At 49.9% G+C, this 23823-nt stretch overlaps 2 protein-coding genes and 1 long non-coding RNA gene across 11 annotated transcripts in view; 2 read left to right on the top strand and 1 right to left on the bottom strand.

Annotated features, from left to right (window-relative positions):
- Positions 1-6483, top strand: part of DHX8 (DEAH-box helicase 8) — a 30377-nt gene extending 23894 nt beyond the window's left edge. For 3 of the 6 annotated variants that reach the window (XM_065039160.1, XM_065039161.1, XM_005513572.3), the window contains 4 exons: positions 180-308; positions 1097-1293; positions 1435-1614; positions 2134-3584. In XM_065039160.1, the coding sequence (XP_064895232.1) occupies positions 180-308; positions 1097-1293; positions 1435-1614; positions 2134-2353 (726 nt within the window). In that variant the 3' untranslated portion in view covers positions 2354-3584. Of the gene's footprint in view, positions 1-179; positions 309-1096; positions 1294-1434; positions 1615-2133; positions 3585-3969 lie in introns of those variants that run through there. The other 3 variants (XR_010467684.1, XR_010467683.1, XM_065039159.1) reach the window with 3 other exon arrangements.
- On the bottom strand, positions 6408-15776 carry ETV4 (ETS variant transcription factor 4). 3 transcript variants are annotated; one of them, XM_065039344.1, is made up of 12 exons: positions 15257-15776; positions 15068-15164; positions 14501-14548; positions 12800-12853; positions 11519-11639; positions 10717-10875; positions 10163-10380; positions 9634-9708; positions 9479-9547; positions 8977-9146; positions 8723-8824; positions 6408-8120 (listed from the first exon to the last, which is right to left on the bottom strand). In XM_065039344.1, exons 1-12 carry the CDS (start codon positions 15299-15301, stop codon positions 7899-7901), a joined length of 1380 nt encoding a protein of 459 aa, XP_064895416.1. In that variant the 5' UTR covers positions 15302-15776; the 3' UTR covers positions 6408-7898. The 3 variants fall into 3 exon arrangements, with proteins under 3 accessions (XP_064895416.1, XP_064895414.1, XP_064895415.1); XM_065039342.1 differs by having other exon boundaries at positions 11519-11642; positions 15257-15773; XM_065039343.1 differs by having other exon boundaries at positions 11519-11642; positions 15068-15161; positions 15257-15773.
- The window catches only part of LOC110355435 (uncharacterized), a 41458-nt gene continuing 32048 nt past the window's right edge, over positions 14414-23823 (top strand). The window contains exons 1-3 of one of the 2 annotated variants that reach the window (XR_010467712.1): positions 14414-14619; positions 15126-15289; positions 17178-17330. This is a non-coding gene — a long non-coding RNA (uncharacterized LOC110355435). Of the gene's footprint in view, positions 14628-15125; positions 15290-17177; positions 17331-23823 lie in introns of both variants that reach the window. The other variant, XR_010467711.1, reaches the window with a different exon arrangement.

The raw sequence follows: 23823 nt of genomic DNA, 5'->3' as shown, positions 1-23823 counted from the left end.
TTGAGATGTTGTAGTGTTAGTGAACAGAGACAGATAATTTGCTTCGTGTTAAGTCATCCTGGGTAAAGCGCACTGCTTTAGAAAGGAAATACAGGCGAAAGGGCCTTGCTCTCTTTTGCACTGAGAAATGAAGGTTTTCCCAAGATGTTGCAGGATATCCTGAGACGGGTTTCTTGCAGATGGCAGAATTCCCCTTGGAGCCCATGTTGTGTAAGATGTTGATCATGTCCGTACATCTGGGATGCAGCGAGGAAATGCTGACGATCGTCTCCATGCTGTCTGTCCAGAACGTGTTCTACAGGCCAAAGGTGAGAAACGCAGCCAAGCAGCAGCACTCGTACAGTTTGGCTGGTTTTTCTGTGCCTGCCTCAGGTTTACTGAGCGTATGTGCCAAAATAAACCTGTAGCCTGGTTAGATTGTGCTCATATGGCACATTTCTAATGTACCTTTTGGTTAAAAGCCCTGTAGCTTTGAATGTCGGGGGTTTCTTTGCAGGTGGAAGTTCCAAGTCTCACGTTCTCTTTTGGTTTTCCCACTAAACAGCAGATTTCTCTTGAATCTGTCACTTTGTCATGTTGGCCTCCTGCAGTTTACTCTGTTAACTTCTGTTTTCATTTATGTAGCCAGAGTGTTTGATCAATGTTTTATCTGCAGATCGGAGGGGTGGGAAGGTCAGTAGGGTCAAAGCTACTTCCTTTAAAACCATTTACTGTGCGGTGTCCTTTACAAAATAGGGACTGAAATGGAATTAAAAGTATCAGAAAAAAACCAAAGGGTTCTTCATAGTTTCTGGTCAGGTCCTTGTCACCCATGGGAGAGTCTGTAGGAGTCCACACGAGCTCTCTGGCAAGAGCTGTTCCAGGCTTTTCTGTCATACAGGCTTGGTGAGAACAGTCCCAGTGACCTCCAGATTCTCGTCACTTTGTCCTTAGTCCCTCACCACTCAAAATTCTGTGTTGTCTTCTTGGTCTTATATCATCTGTTTCTTGGTAGACTTAAAAAGTCCTGGTAGGAGTGATGGGGAGCCCGTGTCCTCCTCCGTGTTGCACAAGGATTGTCTCTATGATGTGTATTGATGTGTATTTTGCCCGTTAGGATAAACAAGCGCTGGCGGATCAGAAGAAAGCCAAGTTCCATCAGACAGAAGGCGACCACCTCACTCTGCTGGCCGTCTACAATTCCTGGAAGAACAATAAGTTTTCAAATCCCTGGTGCTATGAAAATTTTATCCAGGCCCGATCCTTACGCAGAGCGCAGGACATCCGCAAGCAGATGCTGGGCATTATGGACAGGTGAGCACGCCAAGGACAAGTAGCAACTTTGTTTTCCTACTATTTTTGCGCTAGTAGCTAAAGAAAACGTGCTCATCTGCTGCTGATAGCTGCACCCGCACCTGGAGAACCCTCTCTTTCTCTCTCGCTCTTGCCTGGCAGGCACAAGCTGGATGTGGTGTCCTGCGGGAAGGCAACAGTTCGAGTCCAGAAGGCCATCTGCAGTGGCTTCTTCCGAAATGCGGCCAAGAAGGATCCCCAGGAAGGTTATCGGACGCTCATTGATCAACAAGTAGTCTATATCCACCCATCGAGCGCTCTGTTCAACAGGCAGCCGGAATGGTAAGGAAGGCGATCTCGTTATTTTCTGTTTCAGTTCAGACTTCATAACCGGAGATGTTGTGGTGTTCCCTCTGTGGAGCACAGATCAGAGTCTAAGCTGCTGATTTCTCAGCATTGTGGAGGGTGAGAAAGGTCTCAAGTCTGCTTTTGGCTCCTTTTGCTGCTCAAATTAGTGCCTGTGCAGAGATGAGACTTAACATGTTGAGCCAAGGCCAGGCCTGGAGCCTGCAGTTCTGTGTTTCTGTGTTGTGGAAGTGAGTTTAAAACACTGAGTGTTGAATGGGGGTAGAGAGAGAATTGTTTTAAATTAAATTAAGTAATTCTGTGCTGAAAAGTAGTTGTGAAGTAGGAGAGGAAAAAGAAGAGAGCTCTTCTGCATGGTGCTTTTGAAGCTTATAAGGAACCTTATGCTGAGGGAGGGTGAAACAGAGATAGAGAGGCAAAGGTAGATACTCCAGCCCTTGTCTTGCCTCTTCTTGTTTGGAAAAACGAATGTCCCAAGTGCTGTCCCTTTCCCAGGGTGGTGTATCACGAGCTGGTGCTGACCACCAAGGAATACATGCGGGAAGTGACGACGATTGATCCTCGCTGGCTGGTGGAGTTTGCACCGGCTTTCTTCAAGGTTTCGGATCCGACCAAGCTGAGCAAGCAGAAGAAGCAGCAGCGGCTGGAGCCCCTGTACAATCGCTACGAGGAGCCCAACGCTTGGCGGATATCGCGCGCCTTCCGACGGCGCTGAGCCTCCTTCCCTCGGGGACCCTTCCTGCGTTTATAGTGGCGGGACTGTGGTTTTTGCACTGTTGCAAGTGGCCCGGAAGAAAGGACATTCAGTTGAAGCTTCTCTACAAAAGGAGCAGAAAATGAGTGTTTTCAGAGCGCAAGCACAAGGGGGTGATGTGTGCTCATGTCAGCGGCGCGACAAATGTCCTCGGGCTCCTCAGGCTGGTGCATCCCTTCAGAAATGGTTCTGGAAGCGCTGCTTTTGTCATTCCCCTTGTAAGAGACTAAACTTAAGGCTCAGAAATCCAGGCACCGCGCTGAACAACAGCAACAAGATAATGATTAAGAAATAGTTGTTCACTAACCTAACTGGGTTCTGAATGACCAGACAAATAGAGGCTGGAATAGTTGGTTTCTTTACAGCGCTAAAAGGGGTTTATTTCTACTTACACTCTTGGACAGTGGTTTGTTTCTTCGAGAGCTGCTTTTTCTCCTATTTTATGCGTTTTCCTTTTCAGCGTAGCTTGTCCTTTATGCAAGCCAGCTGTGGCGAGGTATTTCCTATCTGTGGCTTTGGGATCCAGCAGGAAAGATCCCTGGAAACCCAGCTCGAATGTCAGTTGTACTTGGACAACGGCACAGGTCAGACTGTGAGTCTGATCCTTCATCACCCTCTCCTGCGTGCTGAAGGCTCGTATATCAAAGGGTAATTAACCACATCCACCCTGGAGCACGGCTCTGTCTGTGGACATAAGTGCTTGCAGATGTTCAGACTTTCCATACAATGCGTCATGTGTTTTATTTTCACTTGCACTGTTTGGTGACATCACGACTGCTGGGTTCTAATAGGAAACGCTCTCACAGCTAAGATGTCTGTAAACCATTGTGCAACAGAGCCTTGTTTAAAAAGAGATGGGCTGTTCAGCGTGGTTGTGTCACGCTGAAGCTATCTGGAAATTATTCTTTCTGTTGCAAACAGATGAAACTTATTTGACTCGATAGCCACAGACCCCCATTTTTAAAGTGTTTTTCCAAAGCTGGGACATTGTTGAAATTAGCAGAATGCAGCTGGCTCGTCGTTTTATCCTCAGTGAATCTGAACCTTCCACAGCGAGAAGCGGCTCTCCTGACAATCTGTATCTATGTACAGAAGCGGGCAGGGTGTTGTATATACAGTTTTACTATGTTGTGTAAATACTTGGAGTTCCCCTGTGGTGTCACCTCCTCATAAAGTTAAATAGAACTAGAAAGTCCATTTGTTCGGAGGCTTTTTTCTTCCTGGCGTTGGCCAGAGAAGGTTTCTCTATCGAATGCTCTTCCAAGCGTATTTTCCTTCCACGAATTCTGCAGCCTCATCTGTTCCTGTTTTCTATGAAAATCTGTGCTTGACTTTCTCTTAACATCTTTCATTTGACTTTGGAAGGTGTTCCCAGCGTCCCGCACACTCCGAGCTGTTTCTTTCCCAAAATCGTTTTGAATTTGCTTCTTCAGTGCCGCGTCTTCCTGACTAATGGGAGGGGAAAACGCATCAGCAGAGAGGGTTTTCTTCTTTTTTCCTTTGTAAGTGAACAGTTCTCATCTGGTTTGTGTCCGTTATTTCTTTCCTTGGTGTAATATCCTTTAATTCATTTACAGAAAGTTTTCCATGTTGGCCTTTGGGAATACCCCCCATCCAGAACTCGCCTGGGAAACAAATGCTGCCTTTCAAACTTGAAGCACTTCCATGTGTTGTTTTAAGGCAAGTTCTATCAACCTGTTACTGCTCTGATGTTTCTGAGTGGAACATCGTAACATCCTTTGCTGTTTATATCATTTGTAGCTGGTTTATATTGTCTAAAACCCTCAAAATAAGCTGCCTGATGCTACGATAAAACCGCAAACTTAATCCATAACTGAATTGGTATTTTAGCCCTTGCTGGGGAAGGTTCTTGAGCTCTTGTGTAAGCACTTGCAACCTGCCTCAGTCTACATGGGCTGCGTTATTGTAAATGCTGTAGATGGTGACAGCCCTTTCTGGGAAGAAATTGTTCCGAAATCAAATAATTTACAAGCAAAAGATTCCCAACAAGAGAAGAACTCACACGTTGGTGTGTACGCACACACGCACATCGCAACCAGCCTTCTGCCCTTAATGCAAGAAAGGGAAATATGATTTTTACAGCCACCCGCACACGTGCTCCGTCTGGTAGAGTAACTACCTTAACCTCATTAATGGGCTCGTTAGCAGGGCCGCTGTGACAGCACCGTGCTGCCTGCACAATGGGGGTTTTGTGTCTTCAGTCATTCTGTTTTCATGAGATTCCTGTGACAATTGCGGGAGGCTGCGGTACCGACCCGTTAGCAGTTGGTGGAATTGCTCCTTTATGAATGCATTGTTCTTCCGGGCCAGCTGGGAATCCAGCGAGTGAGCGTCTGATTTTAGCACATGTGGTTTGGATGTGGATGTTCTGCAACCTCCATAAATCCTCTGGCCGGTCTGGCTGTACGCAGGAGGTGGGTTGTAGGCTGTGCTGATCCGGACATGTTTATTGGGATCAGACATGAGCTTGTTCTTGGAGCTGACAGTCCAAACACAGCTCAGAGTTGTGCTTTTTGTTGGGTGTGGGAAATTCGCCTCTTGGACGTCAATATTAATTCACTTCTACTAGGAAAAAGGTGATGGGGTGGAAGTGAGCTGGGTCATAGTGGCACGTCCTGGCTATTTTGCAATGTGAATTTGAGTTTCTACCTTTGTCAGTCCCAGTGCCGGTGTCTGGAAAGCCCAGGGGTGGAAATCCGCTGTTGGGAAATATAAAATGTTATCAGAGATGTGGGGCAGCACCTTAGGAATTGTCACAGGCACATTGCGGAGGCTTCATCTCGCTAGATGACATCAGCCGTCTGCCTTATGTACGGCCTGGGAAGATGAATGCGCTTTCTCATCGCTCTCTTGCCTTCCTGTCCAGCGCTCAACCCATAAAGTGAGATTTACTGCTGTCCTTGTTCTTCATTACCACTATTTATCTGTATTTCAGGGCACGGAATCTGGTGATAGAAATATTTCTTGGGTTGGCCTCAGCAAATCGCATCAGATAGTTCAGCTCTGCTTGGCAACCCGTTAGCACAAGAGGTAATTCCGTGGCCCTGGACGGTGCGCTCTAAGGGCACATCTGGGACGTGCCGTAACGTTTCGTGTTAATTATTTACTCTGACCAGAAAGCAGCTTTGCATCATGTTCTGGGTAATAATTTTATGGTGCTTCCTGCTGGGCTTTGTACTGTTGATACAGCGGGAGTCACGGCAAAGCCGCTGCAACAATAGCAACCGCGTGGAAAAACAATAACTCTAGAAAACACTACGTTAGGAAGAAATGACTGCTGAGGATTTATTTGTGGCTGGTCCCAAAGCATCGTCACATCCTGAGGAATAAGCTGCTAGAATAAATATGGAATATAAGGAGTAAACAATAGTAGAAAGTGTGAAAATATTAGGTGTATTTGCATCCAGCTGTCGGTGTGGCATGCGCAGAGCTCTGTCTCGAGAGGGTTTTCCATGAAGGAGAATGATGTCTGTCTTACCTGCCTAATGTAAGTTCAGCTGCCAGTTTGTACAGTGAGGGGATGCTGACTGAAATTCCTAATCAGCTGCCCCTGTCTTGCTGACCTGGAAACACGGGGGGTATTTATTGATTATAAATCTCTGCCCTTTGGAGGTCACTGCCCTCGCTGATGAGAACCTGATCCTGCCCATTCCCAGCACTGCGCTGCCGCCATCGATCCGCCGCGCTGACTTCACGGACCTGAGCGAGACACCGAGCTGGAATTCAGTCCAAACGTGAACTCACTCCCTGGATTCCCTGTCTGGAAGGAAGGTTGGCCAGGAAGGAAGCCCAAAGAAACCTCTGCAGCCAGAGGTTACGGATTTCATCGCCATCTTCCCATCCTGGTTGTCTGAGTGGTTGTGAGGATGTCAAGGGAGTGAAGTGTTCGCTCCTTGAGCTGCGCCGAGATTCGGAAGTAAAACACGCAGCCCTGAACTCTCTGGATCGGCTGCCCGGAGGTGGGCAAAGCAGGGGCTGAATGAAGGTGCGCTGCTGAAAGGCATAGACCAATTTATTAATTATAGTATTTTTACATTCATAAATAGTAAAGGCAGCTTATACCAACAGAAGGGTTCCCCTTCACCCTCCCTTCTGGGACACCGGAGGCTGTGGAGGGAGCGGGACAAGGCGGGGGGACCAGGGGCTGCCAGGACACCCCAGTTCTGGGCCTCTGGCTTCTCGGACAGCAGGAGCTGCGTGTCCAGCCCTCAGAGCCAGGGCCGGGGGGGCTGGCATTAGCCATGCAGGGAAGAGTCACCGGGGGAACATCAGGTTTGCAATCAATATACAGAATTTTCCTGTCCAGGCAGCACTCTGGATTCAGCAGCTGGAGCGGCAGGCTGAAGCAGTAGAAAAATGGCTTTTTCTGTACGGGTACACTGCTAATTAAAAAACAAGGCACCTCTTGGTAAGGATGTGGTGCCCGTTATGAATGTTCATTATTGTGGAAAACCAGTCGAGGCCCAGTTAAGTTGCGTGTGCTGCAGGGAGAGCGGCCCTTCCAACACGCCGGCATTTCCTCAAACATGCAAATGCCTGTGGAGCTTAAGTCTAAATTCAGATATTAAATACTATATCTGCTTTGGGTTACCTCGTAAAGCATTTTAAGAGACATTCCCCAGGTGTTTTTCTTGCCTCGGGTGGTTTTCTAGCCCAGCCCAGGATGGGCACAACTCAGGAGCCCGACAGGTCTCCAAAGACCCTGAGGATGGTGGTTGAAGTTGTTCGGTTTGGAAAAGCTACAACAACGAACGGGTGGCTCAGGCCTCGCTGCCTCCTGCAGTCGCTCTACCTGGAGGTGACACTGGCCTTGACCTGTGTCCCAGCAGGCAGATCCCCTCAATTGTACGTAGTCCCGTGTACTCCAGGACAGCTCAAATCCCGGCCAGTGCCTCCAGCTGCCCCGACATCCCAGCAAGGAGGTGATGAGACAGGCACATGCACAGAAGATGCAAGTCTTGCCTGTTCCCACAGAGCAGTTGAGAAGGAAGGTGTGTGATCTGTGAGCCGGCCGTCCTGGGAAGCAGCAAAGCCTGGCCTTGCAGAGGGGGGCCAGAGCCCCCCAAGCTCAGTCTGGGTTCTATAGGGGTTCAGTGCGTGTGCGGGAGGAATGGAGGCAGCGAGAGCGTTGTAGCATCCTCATAGCTGAAAAAAAAAGCCCAATAGGACAGCATCTCTTCCATCACCAAAGAGAGGGACTGTGACCGGCTCGGTTGTTCCCACTGGAGGCGCCAATTGCCCCATATGCTGCTGAAACAGCAGTTCTGCTCAGGGTAAGTCCACATCACTGACAACAAATCCCATCCTGCCATTATGGGTGTCTTGTCACAAGAGCCTGGGAGGTGATTGTCCATGTGCGCACCGGAACGCTGTTCCTGACCAAAGGAAGTTTAGTGCCACCCTAGGCCAGCCTGGAAAATGCTTGTACTGCTTGAATACTAACCAGACGTCTCCTTATACACAACCGAGGGTGGCACAGGCTCTTCTAGTACGTGTAGCCTTTGCTGTAAAGCTGTGGGGGGAGGCCGCCAAGGTCCGGCAGGTAAGCGGCATTGTCATCCAGGTGGAAAAGAGGCACCGTGTCCTCCTCGCTGACCTGCCGGTCGAACTCTGCCTTCAGCGGCGGCCGCTGGTGGTCGGGGAAGGCCAGAGAGAACAAGGCTTCGGGTTCACACACAAACTTGTACACGTAGCGCTCGCCGGCCACCTGTGGGAATGAGAGGAGATGGAATCATGGAATCATCGTTTTGGTTGGAAAAGCCCCTCAAGCTCATCGAGTCCAACCGTTCATCCACCCTGTGTCCTGAGAACCTCATGTCCGTCTGTCCAGCCCTCCAGGGATGGTGACTCCAGCACTGCCCTGGGCAGCCTGTTCCAATGCCCCACAGCCCTTTCTGAGATGATGATGAGATGAGCGCTGTAGGCACGAAGGCAGCACCAGGCAGACGAGAAGGCTTGAGCAACCACCTGCCTGCTCTAGCCCAGTGCCCTGAGACAGGTCAAGGTTGGAAACTGCTCCTTGTGCTGCTTCTCTGGTGTCCCCTGGAACAGCTCCTGGGAACTCTCCTGACTGCAAACGTACAGGAAAAGCAAGCAAGCATAATTCCCCTTTGTTTTATTTCCCATACGTTGCCTAGATTCAGCTCCTGTATCCTTTCCTCATGGAGCTGCTGCAAAGAGAAGTGATGGGGAAGGCAAGCTCAGGGTGCCTGGCTGGCTCAGGGACAGTCTGTATGTCAAACACATCCCGGCTCAAACAACAGAAGCATCACAAAAGGCATAAAAACTCCATCTGCTTTGCAAACTGACCTTCTGCATGATGCCCTTCTCATAATAGTAGCGAAGGGATCGGCTCAGCTTGTCGTAGTTCATGGCCGGACGGTTCTTCTGGATCCCCCACAGCCTGGCCACCTGCAGAATAAAGCGTTAGAGAGCATGAATGTCTGTGAACCCAACCCAGGGGCAAAAGAACATCATCCAGCTGATTCTCTTCTGAGGAACGGTACCGCGGAACATAAAACCACTTAAAGCTCTGAAAGCCTGAGGATGCTAATGGGTTTCACCTCCTCTGGCTCAATAAGCTTGAACTCCATCCCTCTGCCAGTCCAGGCGATGAAGTGGGAATTGGTGGGATCATCCAGTAAAGCCACAAGAAACTGCCAGAGCTGGAGAGACCCCCGTCTCTGGTACGGAGGGCTGTCCCGGTACCCTCCGCCTTCCTGCTTCATGTCTCCTGTGGAGAACAACAGACGAGGCATTTCTAGAGGTAACAGTGCAAAAAAGTTGCAAAAACCCCCACATTTCACAAAAAAACAGCCAGTTCACCAGCAGCTCTCCCAAGAGGAGCTCTGATGAACCTCACGGTTCAGCTGCTGATGCTAGAAGGCCTGTTTGCTCCTAAAAAAGCTCAAGAAATGGGCTGCCAAAAAGCCAGGTATGAAGCACAGCCAACATGCTTGCAAGAGCACAGCGTAACAGGCTATGATGCAGGCAGTGCCCACGTGGCTAACGAAGGTGCTGGGTGCCCCATCTTACACCTGAACCACAAGCCATTCTTCCTCTGACCTTCAAATTTTTCTGGAACGACACAGACGTCATCAGCAAAGGATCTCATGGGCTTGTCATAGCTGCAGCCTGGAAGAGAAACACGGGCAGTGATGGACAAAGACAGCGTGGTGCCAGAGGGCAATGCAGAGAAAAAGAGCCACCGAGTCTCTTACCTAGTGCATCTTCTGTGTTTAGATGCCTTGGATAACTCTCAGCATTTACATACATGGAAGGGCAGCCAGGAACATCTACGGAACATTTAACACGGTACAGAAAACGTCCCAGCCTTCTTTTGGATGCAGGAAACAGATGTAACGCTTTGCGTTCCCTGCTACGCAGTTGGTTTCCCAGACCACACAGAATCCTGAGGTGGTTGGGTTGCAGGGACCCCAGTACGTCCCCCAGCCCAGCCCTGCTCACGCAGGGTCACAGAGCAGATCACACAGGATCCCAGGGGTTTGAATGTCTCAGAGCAGGAGACTCCACACCCGCTCTGGGCAGCCTGGGCCAGGCTCTGGCACCGCAAAGGGAAGAAGTTTCTACTCATGTTCAGATGGAGCCTCCTGTGTTTCAGTCTGTGCCTGTTGCCCCTCACCCTAAATGCTCCTGAAGATGAAGTAGAACTGTTCCAAAGCCCACCAGTGATGGTTGCTCACCCCCCACCGATGCCCGGTTGATGCCATCAGAGCTACTCCTGCCTACCTGAGTCATACACATAGTCCGTCTGCTCCTGCTTCACCGCCACAGCCGCTGGGTACCGACAGCTGCCGCTCGCTTGCTCGTACTGCGGGTCGTGGAACTCCTGCTTGAAGCCCTGCGGAGGGTACTGGGTGCGCTGGTAGGCGCTGGAGCCCTCCTGGGCCAGGCCCTGGGAGGAGGGGAAGGAGCGGCACATCTCCAGGGGCGGCTGGAACGCAGAGCTGGAAGAGAGGACGCGGGACGGCTGCGTTCTCGGCCCCCTGATCCCAGGGGACAGAAGCTCAGGCTGTTCCGAGGGCTGTGGAAGCTGGGGCAAGGAAGGGACCCCAACTAAAGATGTTTCCAACGTCAGCCGCACAGCCCATCATCCACCCAACCTGACAGGCTTAAGGTTAGGGACAATTTCTTCAAAGCCCAGGCAGCAGTGCTGGGTCCAGGTACTTTGGATGGGAAGATCCTGGGATTGCTGGAAACTGAGCGCTTGAATCTGGACACTGCAACCCCTCCCAAACCACCAAAAAGCACCAACCTCCTTGTCTCCCCCTGGCAATACTCACCTGTTTTTGGGGAGGTACCCACAGCTGGATGTGGGGTGGGGTGGCCCCGCTGGGGTCAGAAAGCTCCTGTCCTGTCTCGGGAACTGTTGGAGCGGTGACTGTGTCGGGGTTCCGGGGCTGGGGGACTTGATTCCCACTTGTCTGGCTTGATCATAGGCACTGGGACAGTCAAACAGGTGTCGGAACGTTACGGTTCTCCGAGAAGGGCTCGTGGCGGCACCAGGGAGACGCGTCACCGGCCACACGCCGTCCCCTGTGCAGCCACCTGGGCCAGGAAACTCCCACCATAAACTCCTTCCTTTCTAATTATTGTTTGCCCCCATGCACAATAGTGATAAACCTCCAAGCTGGAGGTGTCTGTGCTGAAGAAATTACACTATAGTTATACTATATATATATATGTATATATAAATATACTAAAAAAGGTGGGTTGTGATGGCAGGAGACTCCTTTCTAAAGGGAACAGGAGGCCTGACCTGCTTCTTAGGGAAGTGTTTGGGCCGGGTTAAAGGTGTAAACAACTTCCTGCCCTGGTTAAAGCCTCAAAGCACGCAGGGACGTGGTTTAGTGCTGGAGTTAGCTCGTGGTTGGACTCCTGAGGGTCTCTCCCAACCAAAGTGGTTCCATGTTCTATGATTGAGCCCAACTGTTCCCCCACCCCGGCACTGCCCCACATCCTGAGAACCTCATGTCCCTCTGTCCAGCCCTCCAGGATGGTGACTCCAGCACTGCCCTGGGCAGCCTGTTCCAATGCCCCACAGCCCTTGCTGGTTGTTGGGTTCCCTTCCCCACGAGCTGTCACCTGGTGTAGAGGCACCGCTCGCCATTGTGGTACTGGAGCGGCTGCTTGTGGCTGCAGGACAGCGCGGGGTCCAAGGTGGGACTCTGCGGCTCCTTTTTGATCCTTGCGGGACTGTGAAAAGCTGCTGCGGGAGAGAAACGAAAGATTAAGTTGGTGTTTTTCTTGTTTGCAGAGATTTTATTATCGGCCAGTAAAACATCGGGTTGAGGTGCCACCACCTTGTCCTTGTTCAGCCGAGGAAAACAAAATGTCAATATGCACAACTGCTCGCTGGACTTTGCTGAGCTCTGCCCTTGATTTAGTTAGGCTTGGATGATACACCAGCCTTAAAAGAGCAAATCGAAGGTAGCGTTAACATGCTCTGTGTTAATCCAGAGCACGTTGAAAAGGATTAAGAGTGGACATTTCCTAAGCTGTGCAGGGCTGGGACAGACCTTCGCATGCACATAATTCTGGTTTTCAACGCATAAAAGTGAAGTTTTGATTCGCCTCGTGCAAAACGCTCTCGTTTCATACCCGGGAGGCACATCTTGTGAGTGGCACTGCATTACACTCCAATAACCTTTGCTTTCACTAAATACACCTCCAAGTGCAAAAAGCAGCTTGCGGTCCTTTCAACCTCCCTTCAGAGTATTTAATTTATTAAAGGTATCAGGTTTATACTTCGGCACCCAGGAAAAGGCCCTTCAAGAGGACGCTGGTTCCTGGCACATCAGCTCCCGCGTGGTTTCCAAGTGCAGATTTCTCTTGGTTGAACCTCTTTGGTGCTACAACATCCCCGAACATGGGCTGGGGGAATCTCGTCACCAAACATCCCAAACACCAGGAAAAAGGGGAAAAATAAGGTTCCTTTCCATTTCACAGCGCTGGTCTGAGGCGGATGAGGAGCCATATTTCTGGGCTGGTTAGAATCCCATGAATAACGAACGTGAGCTGCAGTTCACAGCACCGGGAAGTGGGGTTTGTTGTTTCTAATGCTTAATTAAATCCAGCAGGCAGCCAAACTTCACTGGTTCCTCAGGAATGTTCTCCTGGGCACGTGAAGCATCTTCTGCCTTTGCTGCTGGGACGGGGGCCGTTTCCACCACAAAAAAGGTGCTGTTGTGTTGTCCACATGTGGACACTTTGCCTGCTTTGGGGCTTTATTTGGGGTTTTTTTGGTCACCGTCATGACATAGAAAGAACATTAGTGCTTTAGCCTCAATATCTATGTGTTGCATGTATGTCTCTGGGGGGTCTAAGTGTCTCCTGCCCTTCTCCCCCGAGACGTGCGATACTTACGGGTTTCTGAATGAAAGTCGGGCACAAACTGCTCATCGCTGTCTGGAACCTGAGCTGCCGAGGGAGCGAAGAGAGAGAATTAGACTGGGCACTTTGTGCAGGGTAATTAACAGCCAGGCAGGAATACGCCTGTGCTTTCTGCTGGATGCACTTTAGCGACTGACGATAATTTCCCTCTGGGATTAATGGATCCAGATTTCCCCCTTAAGAGCCCGGCAGTCTCGTTCTCCCTTACCTTGGAAATCAGGACAACAGCAAGTTTATTAGCTCAGGGTTCATTAGAAACATACAACGCAGGGATTTTTAAGCACTTATCATAGGGAATCATCATAGGGAATACAACTACCCCCTGCAAGATTTAGAAAGGCTGTGCCCAAGCGATGGGCAGAACAGGAGACATCTGCGGCTCCGGGTCCAACCTGTGCAGCCGCTCCAGAAGTAGCAGATTAATAATTGAATTCAATTAATAATGATCTGGTGGCAGGAGAGGGAAATGGGCAATAGCGCCCGGCATGTGGGTTTGAGTTTCCTCAGGGATCAAAGCTGATTTCTGGGCATCTGCCCTGTGAGCGGCACCGTTAGTGCGACTCTAAGGCATGAATGAAAAAGCTATTTTCACCATTCAGGAAATCCTTTCACATACTGATGAATATAGAAAAACAAACCATAGTTTGCTCCAGAGGGCAATTTGTCTTGTCTGGAAATGGGAGTCCCTATGGCCGAAAGCAGCTCCCCACGCACCCCCTCTGAAATCATAACTAGAACATTAAACATGCGTTGAATTTCCTAAAGATTTCCCTTGAACTCGGAGTAAACGCAATGAGCTATTTCAAAGAAAAAATGTGGAAGGGGGTTTGCTTTATCACTTATTAATCATGTATAATAGCAGATGATCCCTTTCTGTACGGTGCTATGAGAGCGTGTGTGACCTGCCCGTCTCCCCTGGGAACGTGTGAGTTAATTCGACCAACACTCTGCTCACGACCTTCATCTGTGGCAAAATTAGGGGAAAAACCCTGCTCAAAATGCCTATTTGTATATTATTCTTGTTAAGTACCTATATCACTGTAAGTACTTTTATATTTATCAAGAGTCTGTACTTGAGGATTATGTTTTACATTTTCTGGAAAGCTGATCATTTCTAACAGTGGAATTAGAGCAAATTCACGGTCCTGTTTAAAACCAGTTTCACTTGGAATTAACGGGATTCTCTGGGATTTGAAGGTTTCTCTCCCTTGAAGCCAAAAGGCGAAACGATTGAGACCCCGAACTGAGCTGCATGTGAATCCCAGGAAGGTGCCTTCAAAGAGTTATCTTAAAAATAAGATGCTGAGAGAAGCACTTCGTCCCTCAAATTAAACAACAGTTGATTGCTTGTTTAAGAAAATATCGGCGTTCTGACAACCAACAGAAATAAGTAAAAAATTGGCATAAAATCCAATGAGTTACAAGCGGCCTGAAACGAAAATCGTAACCAGGCAAGTTGGGCCGAACGCCAAGTTCCATTCCCAAGCAAATACCCAGCACAATAGTGTGATTCACGCTCCTCCTTCACCCAAGGCAGAGGTTGGCAAGTCTGAAAACAAATAAATCCTTCGTGTTTGGAGCTGAGCAAACAAAGCGAAGGAGCAGCCCAAACAGCAAGAGCCAAACACGGAAAGACGAGGTGAAGCAAAAGGCGAGTGAGGGGAAGGAGCCTACCTTCTGTCAGCCAAGTCTCCTGGAACTGGCTCAAGTCCTGGAAGAGCTCTGCGGGAAAAGGGAGAGGGACAAACGCTTATAAATCCGGGCTGAGCAGAGCGCTGGGCAGGAACGGCGGGGTGAGCCGGTGGGTGAATGGGGAGCTGCGGGTGGAGGCGCAGGGGGAGAAACGCGGTCCCTTGCCCAGAAAGCTTCCCCATCCCCATCCCCATCCCCATCCCCATCCCCATCCCTCCCTCAGTCAACCCCATCCCTTCCTGCACACCTGACCCACAGTAATCGGTGCCTTCTGAGACCTGCACTGTCCTCATCCCACCCCGCACCATCCCCATCCCGCTATCAACCCCATCCTTCCATCAATCATCCCCATCCCTGCCCACACCTTCCCCATCCCTCCCTGCACCCCCGACCCACGGCACCCCGGTACCTTCTGAGTCCTGCACCGTCCCCATCCCACCCCGCACCGTCCCCATCCCTCTCCTTCCACTGTCCACATCCCTCCCCGCACCGTCCCCATCAGTCCCCCCACCATCCCCATCCCTCCCCGCATCCCCCGACCCCCGGTACCTTCCGAGTCCTGCACCGGTGGCCAGCCCGGCTCTCCGGGTCTCTTCCTAACGCCCAGCAAAGCTCCGCCACATGGAACCGCCTGGCCCGGAGGCTGCTGCGGAAGGAGCCGGTGACCGCGGGGTCCCTGACCGGACCCCCCACTGCGACCCAAGCCCGGAGCCCCCCCAGCCCGGAGCCGCCGCTCACCTGCGGGAACGTGAACGGCACCTGCTGGTCCAGGTACCCCTTCATCCTCCCGCCCGTGCTCTACCGCGGCGGCCACCAGCGGAAGCCACCGGGGTGGCCGCCACCTGCCGCGGTTCCCCCTGGGCTCCCCGATACTCGCGGCGATCGCGAAACTTGCGATCCGAGGTGGGACCGAGCCCGCCGGCTGCCACCGGGACCGGTTTTTCCCCCGTAACCCCGGGACAGCGGCCCCGTCCCGCCGGTCCCCGCGCTCCCGTCCCGCAGCCGGTGCCGATTCGCGGCCCACGCGGAGCCCCGAGCGGCCCCGCCCCGCGCGGGCGCTCAGGCCGCCGTGGGCCCGGGAGCGGCCGCCCATTGGCTCATCGCCGCCTTCACAGCCCTTTGTTTCATTGACAGTTTTTTTTTCTGAATGAAGCTCCGGGGTTGGGACACGCCCGCCAATCCCAGCGCTTCTTGGCATTCGCCCAATGGAAAAGTGGGCGTGGCTTTAGCTTTCCGGGCCAATCAGATCGCAATGCTCTGGGATTCGTTCGAGGACGGAGCTCCCATTCATAAAAAAACCCTCCCGAAGTTCATTCACATAAGGCCGCACAGGCGCGTTTGCAAACGTTCTCCACGTTCGGTTCTTGCGGGGAAAGTTTAAGTTTCAACGACATTTAGGGAAAAAAATCTCCCTCATGCATCTGGAGCGAGAATGGTGAGAGCCCTGGCTGTCTAAATCGGTTTTACTCACAAATGTTAAGGGGCAAGAAAATAAAACAAAAACCTAGTCCTGCGATCTGCACCCCAAAAAGAAAAGTGGGTTTGTGGCGCTTTTGTGCATGTCAAGAGCCGTTTTCTGTGCCAGGTGTGTGCATCCTGTTATTTTCTCAGATTTAAGGTTCCATGATCATAATTAATATTTATTGATCCCATTCATCCTACCAAAAACAGCAGTAACAGTTGGGCCCTGGCAATAACCAGATAATCAGTCATGGAAAGTCATGGAAAAGAAGCAGAAAAGAAGGGGAAAGTTGTCCCTGAGGCTACATGGAAACTCCATTTTCCACGTTTTCTCTATCACTAACACCACCAACATGACATGCTGATACAGTCGCTATAAAAGGGGCGTCTGCTCTGCAGAGTAACAGGTTTTAAGCATTTAGTCGATATACATGTTGACCTTTCTCCAGCAGGGCACAGCCCCAATCAGCGCAGACACCCGGGTCAGTCCACATCGGAGCTTAAACTTCCTTTGGTTTAACAAGATCACTGAAGCGTGAGAGTTAATCTGAATTTCCAGCTTTACTGGATTTGTTTCTGCTTCCTGTATTTTGTACAGACCTATCCAGACTCTTAATTTCAATCCAGTTTTACTGTAGAGCCAGAATCTCGGTTAGATTGTTAGGAAATGTGTAAATACCTTATGAGGTTTTAGTGTCAAAGGACACTCCTGCTTTGCACCTTTTTCTATACATATCACAGCAAAATAACACTTTGACTCGGTTATTAGTGCTACATTCCCTGGTTAAGAGATAATGGACATTTAATGGACTTTAATGAACAAAGAGGAGAGAAGAAGCACAAAATTCACAAAAACCAAGAAATATTTTTCTTCCACCGCTCTGGGCAACTTGGTCCAATTATTTGATGCATTTCACATCTATTGGGAGCTCTCAGGCTGGAAAGAAAAAGCAGACAGTATGTCACCTTAAAAGGAAAGTGGTAATGAAGCACTAATAAGATGGGGCTGTTGTTATCATGGCACAGCTGATCTGGATGGTGAGTTAATTGTCACAGGTGAAACCAGTGCTGCTGATGAGACGCAAGGCCAGTCGCTGATCTATCCCTGCATGACAACAACGGTCTTAGGGGGTGAATTGTGCTGTAAAGCCCTTTGTCTCTCTCTTTCTGCTTCTTTTTGTGTCCTGTGGTCTCTTAGGGATCTACATGAATCCTTCTGTTTTTATAACGTTGACATAGTAAAGATGTTGTTGGTTGACAACCTGGTGGATGCAGAAGCAGCCTGAGCGAAGTGAGGATTCCTGGAAAAGCTGCCGGCTCTGTGTCAGGAAACGTTCCGGAGGAGCAGAAGGTCAGTGGAAGTTACAATTAACTAACTGCGCCGCTCCCTCGTTTGATATTTTCTCCTCTGTTCCTCCTGTGCTTGTTGTACAACTGTGTCACGTTTGTTTGCAAAGCCGAGCTCATCAGATATGGGGATGTGATTCTGAAGTTTCTACTTGCAGCTCAGCAATTAACATTCAGGGTGATTAATTACCTTTGAACACTGTTTTTCTCTAAGTGCAGCGTGTGGGAAGTTCAGCAGTGATACACAAACCAGAGATGAACTGATTCACGCTTACAAAGTGTTAGCAGTAGATTAATTCCAGTGTTATAGTTCGCGCTGCCCGAGATGTTTCTTCCCTGGTTTTACAGCTTATTTTTGTCGCTTTGCCATTGAGTTCTGTGTCTGATCCCCCTCCTGCGTCCCCCCGTGGTTTGGCCGGTTCCATCCATTGTGGTGGTTTGAGAAGGGCCAGGGCTGCGTTCCCGCCGTGGTCAGCGCAGCGATGGATCCCGACACCAGCGGGAACAAATGGCAAATGGCTTAGCAAGTGACACACTGAAAGCTGGAAGAAACCTCTCTACGTGCTCTGAAAGGGATCAGGAGCAGAGCTGCAGCTTCATAAAACAATAACAAAGAAACAGCTGGCTGAGGAGCTCAGGTTTCCTAATGTCAGGTATGAAATCAGCCCAGCTGCTCTTCAATACCCTGTTGTTACTTATTGAGAATAAGGTGCTGGGTCTTGTTGTTGCCTGTTGGTATCAATTACCTTTGCCTGTGGGGTGACGCGGTACCTGAGAACACACAGAAACCCTCACACTGGAAATGGCAAATAGCGTGTGCAGCCCCAACTCAGCCCCAGTAAGGATGGGGTGCACGGGAGAGCCCGGGGAGCAGGACCGTGCTCCCCAAGTTGTCCTAATCCTCTTGTTTTGGTCACCGTTCCTGCTGCTGGCATCGAGCAGCAAACATCAAGCTGATCTTTTTACACTGTGGAGAAACAAAAAGCAAGAGGCACGGCAGGGACTCTGGGAAAAGCAGCTTCTAGATGGGCTTGTGGATAAAATCGCCCCTTTTAGGTATTCACGCCAGCTACTTTTTATAGTGTTCTGAATGAGAGAAGATGGTTCAGGCACTTTGTCTGCAGGAAGGAAGTAATTAAATTATTAGCACTTTGAGAAATTAAATGATGTAAGTTATGGCAGAATAAGTTTAGCAAAATGTGATAATGTAGGAAAACAATTTAGAAGAGTTATATAAGGTTGGGTGGCTTCTTTATTGTGATAGAGTGAGCAGTTAATTGATTGTCATATGGCCATAATGTACCCGGGCACTTGTGAGAGCAAATAGAGAAATCCGTGCTCAGGAAGCAGGGGATGAGGTGCCAGCGAGGGACGTGTCCTCGAGGGAAATGGGGCTGAGCAGCAGTTTGCTGCCCTCGATTCCTTTTCCATGTATCCTGGAAAGAGACATGAAGTGCAGAGAAATTCCCTTGTTCTCTTCAGCTTCCGAGGCCTGATGATGTGAGATTGCATTGAGTTCCTCTCATAGAACAGTGTGGGTTGGAGGGACCTTCCCAGTGCCCCCCCTGCCATGAGCAGGGACATCTTCACCAGCTCAGGGTGCTCAGAGCCCCGTCCAGCCTGGCCTGGGATGTCTCAGGGATGGTTCATCTACCACCTCTCTGGCCAACCTGGGCCAGGCTCTCACCACCCTCAGGGCAACAATTCCTTCCTTGTGTCCAGCCTGAATCTCCCTCCTTTAGTTTAAAACCATCACCCCTTGTCCTACCACAACAGGTCCTGCTGAAATTTCTGTCCCCGTCTTCCCGCTCTCTTTCCTGCTCTTTGCTCCACTCCTCAGTTTCCACTGTTTAATAATAATAATTCTGGCCTAAAACACTGCGCTCAGTTTCGTTTTGGGGGTCACGATCCGGCTTCACCTGTCGTTGTGATGCTGGCGGGTACGCGGCTCTTCAGCCGGGGGACGTTTGTGTGCGCAGAGACACCGAGATGCTCTTGGAACAAGGAGCCGCATGCGACAAGGGGGTGATTTTGTCAGCACCGCTTGGCCACGCAGCTGCTTTGCTGTACAGAAATGAAAGAGGACAAAGCAAGGGAGGTAGTGAGGCGGTAAAGAAGGTGCTAATTACCAAGCACTTAATTAAGGCAGGAGAAAGGAACCCAGACTTCACTTGGTGATGTCCAGAGCCAGGTACCAAAGTGAGACACGCAGCTGTTAGCAGGTACCAGCAACTTATCCCAGTATGGCTGCAGGAACCACCAATAAAACCTGATCAATGAAATCCCTTTTAAGTTGGTTGGATCAGTGACCCAGAAAATAGCTCCCCTGCAGAAAAGGAAATGATCGTCTATAAAGCAAGAAGTCAATGGGAAAAAATCTATTAAAGCAAGTGAGCTATAAGGAGACCTCTGGTGTTAACTTGAAACCTTTTGGAAAGAAGCCACAAAACTCGTGGCGGACTTTTAACCCTCCAAATGCTGTCAGGCCAGGAAAGAGCCATCTGTCCTGCTCTAGTCCGGGAGAGGGCACTGCAGGCAGCCCGGCTCCCACCCTCATAACAACCCGCACGTTTGCGAGAAAACCCCCATCAGGTGAAGAAAATAGAGGAGGAACGGGAGCGCAACCCGGCGGGTTGTCAGACACAACAGGGAGCTGCAGGACACCTGGTGCTGTGGGTGGTGACAATGGCCATCGCTGCTCCGGTGACCCCCCCATCTTGCAGGACTTTGAGCTGATTCCCCCCCCGCCAAACAGTTAATTCACAGTATACTTAGAATTATCACTCGGCCTTTTTGTACTGGAGAAGTCAGCCGAGTAATCGCTGTGACATCTCGAGCCTGGGACAGTACAGAGGATTAATCTGGTGGACTTAAGAGTGAACTGTGGAGGAAAGGGTTTTCTGGCATAAAAATACAAAATAATCCATCCAAAAATAAAAGAAGTTGGAAAGAAATCTATTTAATTTCTCATCGGATTCTTTGTTTAGTCCCCAAAGCAGCTTCCTCTAGTCCTGCTGCAGACAATATTGATGGTTTGTTAGGATGAGAAGACAGAAAGCAGATCTCTGCCTTGCTACTGCTGCTGCTCAGGAGACTGCGCCGCTACGTCAGAAACTGAGCAGGAATCCACCCGATGTGGGAACCTGGTTAAAGCACAATGAAAGTGGGAAAGGTGTCCTGAAAGAGGTTATTAACAGAGACCCGGTGAAAAGCTCATCATTCATGTTGTGCTGCGTGTTAAATGCCAGCCAGGCTTAATTTGGCTCAATTAACTTGTAAAATATTTTCACAAAGTGGTAGATCATCTGCCATCCCCATTCATTACGTAAATATGAGGAATTCAGGAATGCAACGTAAGTCGGGGATCTAGGAAAGTTAGTTATCCAGGGTTATATCTTGATCAACCGATGCTGACTCTATTCTTGCACATGAATCGCAGGGAAGAAGCTGAAAACATCCACGTGGAAGCAGAAGTATTGGTCACATCTCTTCCTGCATTTTCAATTTTAAAAAATATTGGAAATAATACAGCAAATCTGCCCCCGGGACACTGAACCCCTTGGGCTTTTCACAGAATCCCAGAGTGTCAGGGGTTGAAGGGCCCTGGCAAGCTCATCCAGTGCAATCCCCCATGGAGCAGGAACACCCAGATGAGGTTACACAGGAAGGTGTCCAGGCGGGTTGGAATGTCTGCACAGAAGGAGACTCCACAACCCCCTGGGCAGCCTGGGCCTCAGCCTTTCCTCACACGGGAGATGCTCCACTCCCTTCAGCATCTTGGTGGCTGCGCTGGACTCTCTGCAGCAGTTCCCTGTCCTGCTGGAACTGAGGGGCCACAGCTGGACACAATATTCCAGGTGTGGTCTCCCCAGGGCAGAGCAGAGGGGCAGGAGAACCTCTCTGACCTACTGACCACCCCCTTCTAACCCACCTTTTTTACTACATGGAAGCAGAAAATGGGGATGGAGCAGAAAGTTTGTAAATCCCAGGAGACTAGGTGAAAAAAGCAAATGTGACCTCTGCACATGGTTTATAAAAGAAGAAAGAAAAACCTGTCGAGTTACAATTTGAGAACTTATTTAGCAAAGAAGTTGCCTTGGGACTGGGTGATCACTTGTGGCAGGAGCTGAGATTTTTTTTGTCCTTAAGCATTACGTTATAACTCAAAAAGGATCCTGCTTTATCAGGCTTCTCCCTTGTTTTCTTTACAAGCTGCTCGGTGCTGGTGCTGGGCCAGGCGGGCTGGGAGGGAGGACGTGGCGCTCAGCGAGGGGAAGGACTGAGTCACTGTTCACTGCACCTTTGCTGAATGGAGCCCCTCACGGGTGGGGTTTGTGCTGTATATGGCCCACTGACAACCTAAGGATTTACAAATACGATATGTATTTTATATGAAATTAAATTTGCTATTTAAAAGCCATAGATGTGCCTCACAGGACAGTCCAGTCCTGGTCCTGAAGGGAGTAAATGATGTCTTTTTTCTCACTGGATATATTTATATGGGGAAGCCAGGAAAATCCCCTTCGTAACCCCCACGTGCCGAGTTGAAACTTCTTTCTTCCTAGCCCAAAATTAAAAGCGATAACCCAAGTTTTGGAAAGAAACCTCTATTTTTCCTTATAATAACTTCCAGTGGAAGAACGTTATAGGGATTGTTCACAATTGTTCACCTTGGGTGCAGTCAAGATGCCGCTTGATTTGACGGGAGGGACAGAGAGGATTTCTCGGGCCGTTGCTCAGTCCTTTTACCACCCGTAGGTGCTCCAGCTCATCTTCTCCTTCCACTGAAGGATCTTGGTGCTTGTTTAGTGTTTTCAGCGGCTCTTTGAGCAAACGTGGCGTTGCGGAACCTCCCGAGCAAAGACACCCCCTGGGGCTCCTCCTGTTTACTCCAGCAAAGAATGAAGTGATTAATGAGGCCAGAACATCTCTTTTTCTCGCCAGGATCCCCGGGAGAGGCACAGCTGAATAAACACGCTGTGTTATCGCGCTCTGCTTGTTTGGGAGTGAAACTGCAGGTAGCAAAAAGCGCTGCCAAATGTAGTTATGGCCACGCTCTGCATCGGTCTTGCGGATCAGAGCGAGTCGGAAAGATTTATAGGGACAAAATTATGATCGGAGCTCTTTTTGTGCTGGAACTGGAGGGTTCTGGCTTCTACGGGGGGTGACTCAGTCTCATGTTCTGCTTTTTCAGCATATGATGTCTCTGAGATGTAGCACAGATGATTCATTGTAGGCTGCTTTTTGCATCCCTCCGTGGTGATAATTCATTTTCCTAAGAAGCTTTACATTTTGGGGGCTCATATCCCATGGAATAGTATGGAGAAGCTCCCTTGTAATCCTTTCCCAAAGCCCCCAGAGCAAAGAACGCTGTTGATTTAAGGTGCGCAGCACAAGATGCGGGGAAGCGTGCGGGGCGCTCCCGCCGGGCAGGTTGCGGTTGTGCTGCCCAACCCATGGACTCGGGATCGAGCTCCACGTTCTCGAGTGATGGCAAAACACTTTTTCACTGTTCTTCAGGAAGCCGAACATGAGCTGGTTGAGTGAACGCAGGAACACCGTGACCAGGCCAAATCCACCTTCCTCCCAAACTTCCTAACTTCTTTTTCCCCCCTTTCCCTGTCGGATTCCAGACAGATGACATTTTCTTGGCGCAGCCCCGTTCCTGGCAGCATCTCTCCTCTGAGTCACAATAAATCAGGACTTGAGGGTGAACTGATTGACAGTGTGGAAAGAGAAGGTGCTCAGCTTAACAGATCAAATCCCTCCCCATCTGCCCAGCGCTTCGCCGCCTCCCGCAGCTTCTCCTGTGCTGCTTCTCATTTTCTGCAAAATCCCCCATTTTAACCTGATTCCGGAGTTTGCCGATGCGCGGTTGATACTGTTGTTGGTGTGATAGTGTCGAGAGCGGGCGCATTCCTCGGATCATAAATCATCTCAACCTGACCCCAATTAGCTATAGACTCTGGATTTCATTTCTCTGGGTTCTAACCAGCCAAAACAAATGAGGTCAGTGTGTGTCGGTGGGACACGGGAGCAGACACCAGTGGGAACGTCACGGGGGGCTCTGGGATCCAGTTCTTGCAGGAGCAGCGAAAGAGATGGAACCAATTGTATCTTCTTGCTGTTTGCTATATAGGAGCCATGGGATACTTGGCAGCATAGGTAAAGGATTTCCATAAGGATACATTTGCAGCAATCTTTGATTGCAATGCCTACAGATCTTGCATAAAATCAAGAAGCCGTAGGGCTCTGTGGACACCTGCCCATACCCGGTCCTGCAGTGCAAACCGCCTTATAATTCACAAATATGGCCTGAAAGCGATAGCTTGATGCTGTGAGATTGTTTGACAGCCGCCCCAGGCAAGTCCCGGTCAGACAGAAGCGCTTCTGCTGTAATCGCTGGAAGAAAAGGGGTTTCCTGTCCATCCAGAAGTGCTGCAGGGACCCAGCCCAGTCGCTAACGCAGACATATAGTGTTTCTTGACGGGGCTGCA

The sequence above is a fragment of the Columba livia genome, chromosome 23 (assembly GCF_036013475.1).
Source record: "Columba livia isolate bColLiv1 breed racing homer chromosome 23, bColLiv1.pat.W.v2, whole genome shotgun sequence".
NCBI classification, from domain to species: Eukaryota; Metazoa; Chordata; class Aves; order Columbiformes; family Columbidae; genus Columba; species Columba livia.
The sequence above is the reverse complement of the archived record's forward strand: the minus strand, read 5'-3'. Positions and strand labels throughout refer to the sequence as shown.

Bases quoted from the DNA above. Each gene is read 5' to 3' on its own strand.
- ETV4 (XM_065039342.1), bottom strand. From the start codon at position 15,301: ATGAAGGGGTACCTGGACCAGCAGGTGCCGTTCACGTTCCCGCAG. The intron at 10,876-11,518 runs GTGACAGCTCGT...TGACTGTCCCAG, and splicing joins GAGCGGTGCCTCTACACCAG to TGCCTATGATCAAGCCAGAC. The intron at 9,548-9,633 runs GTAAGAGACTCG...TTTCTCTTCCAG, and splicing joins AAACACAGAAGATGCACTAG to GCTGCAGCTATGACAAGCCC.